This window comes from Saccostrea cucullata, unplaced genomic scaffold (genome assembly GCF_032062105.1).
Source record: "Saccostrea cucullata isolate Sc308-1 unplaced genomic scaffold, CSIRO_AGI_Scuc_v1 ctg5500, whole genome shotgun sequence".
Taxonomy (NCBI): domain Eukaryota; kingdom Metazoa; phylum Mollusca; class Bivalvia; order Ostreida; family Ostreidae; genus Saccostrea; species Saccostrea cuccullata.
Genome location: NW_026936270.1, coordinates 62549 through 69950, shown reverse-complemented (window position 1 = coordinate 69950; position 7402 = coordinate 62549). Strand labels below are relative to the sequence as shown.

The following is a 7402-nucleotide window of genomic DNA, read 5'->3' as shown; positions in this document are numbered from 1 at the left end:
AATAATGAAGAATAAAATATCAATCATGGTCGTGTGTTCGATGGTCCGATGGCTGGTATAGGACATGCTATGAGAATTTTTTTTTATTAATTCTTGGCCACGAAATAAAATTCTTCGGAACGAAATAAAAATTCGTGGCCACGAAATAAAAATTCATGGGAACGAAATAAAATTCGTGGCCATGAAATAAAATTCGTGGCCACGAAATAAAAATTCGTGGGAACAAAATAAAATTCGTGGCCACGAAAATAAAATTCGTGGAAACGAAATAAAATTCGTGGCCATGAAATAAAATTCGTGGCCACGAAATAAAGTTGTGCTATATAAACCATTTTAGCTTCTTCTCTCTTATGTATAAATATATAGAGTTCGTAATTTAGACGCCAATGTGTGCATACACGTGCGAACAAAACTGCAAACAAAAGTTGAGAAGATATGTTATTTACATGTAGCTATGCTTATGTCTAGTGCATTTTTCAATGTACTTCACACATTTATGCTAGATGTTTCAAATAAATAGTGTGTTATTGTAAGCTTTTCTTAGTCAATCACTAAATGTTTATTTGTAATAATCAGTAGCAGAGTAAGCCGCTATTATCGGAAGCGTGACATCTTAAAAATAAAAGCAATACTCAGGTATTGTCATCATGATTGTTTTCGCATAAAACTCAGCTGTTTAATACAAATTAAAGTGTGTGCTCTTCAATATAGGTACATGTATTATATGGGGAAAAATGCGATGAACTAGAGTAGTGAGATCAGTTTTGAAACTATTTAAAGGTTGAATTAATGGTCACAACAATTATTCGTTCATAATTATCTTCATTATCATAACCGATAAAAATAAAAAAAATAAATGATAATTCAGGCATGTTATTCAATACCCACAACGATTTTATATAAAAATCCATTTGGCTTATTCCAGTTGAACGATAATAATACATAAGTCTGTTCAAATTGAATGACATACAAATGAAGAAGCTAAAAATGACATTATATAGCACAACTTTATTTCGTGGCCAAGAATTTTTACACCATGTCCTATAACAGCCACCGTACGATGGGGGCAAACTCAGAAATCATAATTTTACATTTTACACTAGGACGTAGATGAAAATACATAAAATATTTTAAAGAACTTTACTTTAATTGCAATTGCACAATGAATAAAGACTTATGCAAGCACTCAACAAGAATTTTAAAGATTCAAAGGATGACTGCACTTAACGCCGGTTTTGGGGTCTTTTTCAATCTCTGTTTTCATATTTATTTTTTGTTTTTATTTTTGCCTTATGTCATTTGTTATAGAGTTTGGTCTATTTCCAAATGAAAGGCAATGTCGTTAAGGTTATAAACTGTGTTGCAATAAAATAATTCGTTGTTTTCTTACCCCTACTCTCTGCAAATATCGGGAAATTAGACTTATCTGCCCTTGATTGAAGATAAGATGTATAAATATGCATAAGAGGCTTATATTGTGAAGGGTGGTCTAAAATTAAAATTTATATTTGGTGAATTCTCTCTCTCTCTCTTTCTCTCTCTCTCTCTCTCTCTCTCTCTCTCTCTCTCTCTCTCTCTCTCTCTCTCTCTCTCTCTCTCTGACTCTCTCTCTCTCTCTCTCGTCATATGTTTGTCACTATTATTTTTTAAAGTTTTCAAATAAAGGATATAACTAATAACGAATAACATCGACCTGCAGAAGTGGATATTGATAATAAACAGCAATTGGCTGCTGAGGATGGCATGATTTCATTTTTATTTACTGGATTACTTTGGATGTTCAAGTTATAAGCAATGGTTCAAAACAAAAATAAATAAATCTATTTTTCTTGTAGACAAAGAACATGTAGAGACATATGATACACTCAAAAATATATAAATAAGTAAAATGAAAGGCTTTTGAGATAAATATAAGAATAATATTAAAGATATCTATATGAGAGAAAAGAATAGCCCGTGGCTCGATGGGAATTGATTGAAACAGGTATGGACAATCACTATCGCCCAGCAGAATGCATGTTTCCTTTCACGTCACGTGATGGAATTTTTGTATTCACAAAGTTACCTGGGTATAGAAATCACATGGTTATAATATTCAACAGGTAACAAGGTGGTCAAAATGACCTGTTTACTATAGAGAAAGTGAACACACGAAGAAACAGTTTTTTTCCTCTTTTTAACCATGAGCGCATGTTTGTCTATTGATCTCCTTTTAATATGAGGTAATATATATATATATATATATATATATATATATATATATATATATATATATATATATATATATATATATATATATATATATATATATATATATATATATATATATATATATATAAAAATAAAGAATTTTCTTTTCTTTTCTGAACACGATGCCACCGAGAGCTAAGAAGCGCAGAATGGCTCAACCATCAGCGACTGCCACACAGCAGCCAAGTGGTAGTCAGGCTACGGTGTCTGTGAATTCCCAGACGTACTCGTCGACGGCGTCGGCAGGATGTCCAGTACATGTACCAATACCACCGACCCAGGCTCCATCAACTTCCGTTGTGGCGGAAGCGCAACCCATGTTGACGACAAGTGCAGGACCATCCTTTGCACCGACCACCTCTGGAGCAACAATCTCAACTCCAACAGATGTTGGTACCACCCCTGCTCCTGTCCCATCAATACATATGATTGGTATGAATGTTTCTAGCACAGTAAAACAACGTATTATTAGTGGGCAGTATATTGATTTGGCCACATTGGTTACACCAAAATCAGGGTCTGATGAAAAGAAATTAGTTATGAATAGTATGGGTGAGATAATTTATAAAGATGCCAACCCAAAAAAGGTAGAAAATATTGAGCAATGGACTGACCTTATGCTCATATTTGCAAGTGTGTACTTGAGTGCACATCCCGCCAAGACTCTTGACCTACTTAAGTACATACAGACCGTAAGAATGGGTGTTAGCAGGGGGGCTATATCTTGGAAAGAATATGATACGCAGTTTAGGCTGCGCAAAGAGCAAAATCCTGTGTCTTCCTGGGGTGAAATTGACTCGGAATTATGGTTGATGTATATGCATTCTGGGCCCGCTTATAACGTAACAAATGCACCCAAAACCAATAATGATAAATGCTACAATTTCAATTACAAGGGATCTTGTGACAAATTCCCATGCATGTATAAACACAGCTGTATTCGATGTGGTAGTAACCATCCACAGATACATTGCATTACACAAGCCTCAAACACTGGGTCAGCACAAATATTTCGCCAACAAAATTCAAGTGGTCTATTCTATGGACAGTCAAGTTTTCGTCCACAAACCACCAATGCAAATACCAACTATAAGGGGTATTCAACCAATGCAAATACCAATTATAGGGGGTATTCCAGCAGCAACACCCAGCGCCCCACCTACTCAAGACCAAGATTCCGCACCCCGCAATCTATGGCGTCTAGGTTCAACACCTATTAATGTACACGCCCTTAAAAAATGTCTCGTCCACTATCCTAACAGAATCATAGCAAATCGCCTAATCCAAGGGTTCTCTCAAGGGTTTAAACTTCATTATCATGGGCCTAGATTACCAATTCAATGTAATAATTTGAAATCCGCGGACGATCATCCTAATGAACTGAAAGAGAAAATCGATAAAGAAATTGAAATGGGGAGGATACAGGGTCCTTTCACGAAAATACCAATTTCTAATCTTAGGTTATCTCCAATTGGGTCCAACTGGATGAGTTTCATTCTGTTCCTCATCTCAGGGAACTTGTGGCGTATAAGCGGCATTTTGGTAATTATATTGTAAGCTTTGACCTCTGCACCTCCCAGGGTCAATGCTTTCTATATATATATATATATATATATATATATGGTGAACTTTGAACTTTGATGTTGTGAACTTTGAACTTTTGATGTTGTATGAACTTTGACTTACCACTATATGAACTTTGACCTTTGGTAATGACCTTGATATATGATTTGCTTTGATGTTGAATGTTGTTTGTGCATTTGATTGGGGCATGCTCTTGTTGGCTGCCCATTGCCCATATGATATTGTTTGTTTTGCATTTGAAACTAAATAACAGCCGTGCCCATAATATCGCCACACTTTAATAAAATTAATTTCAAGTTACCATTTGTTTGAGTTACACTTTTCTGAGATAATATCACATCCAATTCTATTCGAATTGGAGGCTTTTATCGAAGAAAGTGTTAATTTCCCATATTACAAAATCCATAGATCCGCCTATAATCCCTATAATCAATTAGAGTTATTCCCCCTGAGTCAACTTCCGTTAATCCTTTTTCATTCACAGACTATATGAATGAGGTTGGTGCAATTTTAAAGGATAATTTTTTTTGCAAATTTAGATATTTAGAAAAATACCCTCCTCACCCAACCCTTATTCGAATAGGTTTTTGCGCTGTGTTTTTCTTTCTATTGCAGCTGTCCTACAAGAGGATCACTTAATATCAAATGGTACGGCTGTTACAAGAAGAAGTCTACCTGGAGACCAACTTAGATGAAATTTTCGCAAACCTTGGCCACTGCTCCTCCCAGGGCCAATGTTTCCTAACAGTGACTGATATATAAACGACAAGTAAAGAAAGCGCATAAGCGGCATTTCGTAATAAATATATCGTAAATATCACCTCTGGCGTATAAGCGGCATTTTGGTAATTATATTGTAAGCTTTGACCTCTGCACCTCCCAGGGTCAATGCTTTCTATATATATATATATATATGGTGAACTTTGAACTTTGATGTTGTGAACTTTGAACTTTTGATGTTGTATGAACTTTGACTTACCACTATATGAACTTTGACCTTTGGTAATGACCTTGATATATGATTTGCTTTGATGTTGAATGTTGTTTGTGCATTTGATTGGGGCATGCTCTTGTTGGCTGCCCATTGCCCATATGATATTGTTTGTTTTGCATTTGAAACTAAATAACAGCCGTGCCCATAATATCGCCACACTTTAATAAAATTAATTTCAAGTTACCATTTGTTTGAGTTACACTTTTCTGAGATAATTCACTAAGGGCAGTTATGTTAGTTTAAGAGTTGTTGTAAAATGTGCTTTATAAATAATAATTAATACCATTACAACATGTATTGTTAACAATCCTCTGTTAAAAAACTAATGTCCAAATAACTGTTTCTCACTTCTATTCTCAATGACCGTGTAGTGTAGGGCAGCGCCGCGAGAATTCCATCGGCATCGAAAGCAAGTTTTTTGACTTGCCTAGATAGCCGAGCGGTCTAGCGCGCTGTTCCTGCACTGCTAGGAGACAGATTCCGAAAGTCGAGAGTTCAACCCCGGGCCGGGGCGGAAGTGGGTATCCATGTAAAAGTGAATTTCTTTGTGCTTTCTATATTAATATTTCTTCACTTAGGGCAGTTATGTTAGTTTAAGAGTTGTTGTAAAATGTGCTTTATAAATAATAATTAATATCATTACAACATGTATTGTTAACAATCCTCTGTTAAAAAACTAATGTCCAAATAACTGTTTCTCACTTCTATTCTCAATGACCGTGTAGTGTAGGGCAGCGCCGCGAGAATTCCATCGGCATCGAAAGCAAGTTTTTTGACTTGCCTAGATAGCCGAGCGGTCTAGCGCGCTGTTCCTGCACTGCTAGGAGACAGATTCCGAAGGTCGAGAGTTCAACCCCGGGCCGGGGCGGAAGTGGGTATCCATGTAAAAGTGAATTTCTTTGTGCTTTCTATATATATATATAAACTTTTTTTATTAATGGAAAGCATTGTAGCTCTTTGGCCATCAGTCGAATTGTTTAAGGACAGACAGCTACACATCTGCAGCTAAAACATCTATGAAAGAGATATATCTGACCTACTTCCATTTGAATTAAAATTTCAGAATATAAAATTAATGAAAAGGGAGTTTACGTGCGTGAACGTGTTGATTGGAATTTAAACTATTTGATATGAAATCCTTGGAAATGATGTGACATATATTTATTTAAAATATATTTAATAAAACAAGGATAGAATTGACAACAAGAACCAATAGCGCAAAAAGCTCCATTTGAGATAATATTTTCTCCATTTTATCTAAAATGTAAATTGTATTTTTTGTTCAGAAAAAAAAATAAGATTAAATCCCTATAAAATAACGCTACGGTCAACATTAAAAATTAAATCCATTTTACTGGCAAATGAGTTATTCTTTGAATGGCCCTTATATACTTTTCTAGAAATGATCAAGAATGTCAATATTTCTCTGCATTCTTAAAAATAATTACGTTAATTTTTTTTTTTTTTTTTTTTTTTTTTTTTTTTTTTTTTTGAATATACCGTAATGGGGATTTTCATGGCGTTTTGCCTGCTCAAAGGTTTGCTTTTAATGTTTGCGTGATAATTTATTTAAGTGGACACAGGGTATCATCTCTGTGCAGATGAACTCTATGAAGAGTACTGAATATTTTAGTGATTGAAATTTTAACGGACTACCATCAAAACGTCAAAATAAGCCAAAATTAACATCCCGCTAAAATAACCCGCCATACGGTATATAATTTGCTAATCATTTAACATTTGGTATATGACTCTATCTTGATAAATTATGGTGAAAGTCTGCATGTTGTTTCGCTTTAATCATGTTTGGCGGTAATGTCATGGTGTAAATTTTGAATTTATTGGATGGCAGTAAATACAAAATGTAAGTTCAAAATCTTCAACATGACAGCGGGATTACGGGATTTGTGGTACCATATTAGCCTCTTGTATATAAAGAAATTTCATACTTTAATTATTTTTCTCTTCAAATCATAATTGTTAGTATATTTTTATATTATAAAAGTTTCAGATGGTGAACATGTATTTCATATTTTACATATTAACATATTTTGCTGTCATATACATCAGCCGTCTTTCCATGCTAAAGCTTTTAATGTTTCCCAAATGTTTAGTAGAGAGACATTGATATCTCATATATCAACCCCTCCAAAAATGCGCATTATTATTCTATTTTGCCATAAAACGACAAACAGTCTCCTATTGTGTGCACCCGTAATTGGCCAAGAAAACTCTTCAACCATGGTAAACTTGTATATATTACCTGTTTTTCCAGCTTCACCTTCCACTGCATATAATAGTTAGGGACATTGAGGCTACATTTTCAGGATCAACTTTGATGCGTCTATTCCAAAGACCACTGTAAGTACATTTCAATGATCAATATGATATGAAAAGAAACTGTATCATTTCTAGTTGAACCCTTTATTTGAAATGGACCTGAGAACATATTTTAAGCTGAAATTTATATTGAAAAGAGATATTTAAAATCCCATCCTTGCAATTGTCTGTACATCACTTTACCTGACGTCTGTCCGTTTATCCATTTACGTGTGTTATACGTTATATCCTTAG

At 34.6% G+C, this 7402-nt stretch overlaps 1 protein-coding gene across 1 annotated transcript; it reads left to right on the top strand.

The window, feature by feature from the left end:
- Nucleotides 1–2372: 2372 nt before the first annotated feature.
- Nucleotides 2373–3470, top strand: LOC134245201 (uncharacterized). Its single transcript, XM_062727475.1, has one exon. It carries the CDS (start codon nt 2373–2375, stop codon nt 3468–3470), a length of 1098 nt encoding a protein of 365 aa, XP_062583459.1.
- The last annotated feature ends 3932 nt before the right edge of the window (nt 3471–7402 follow it).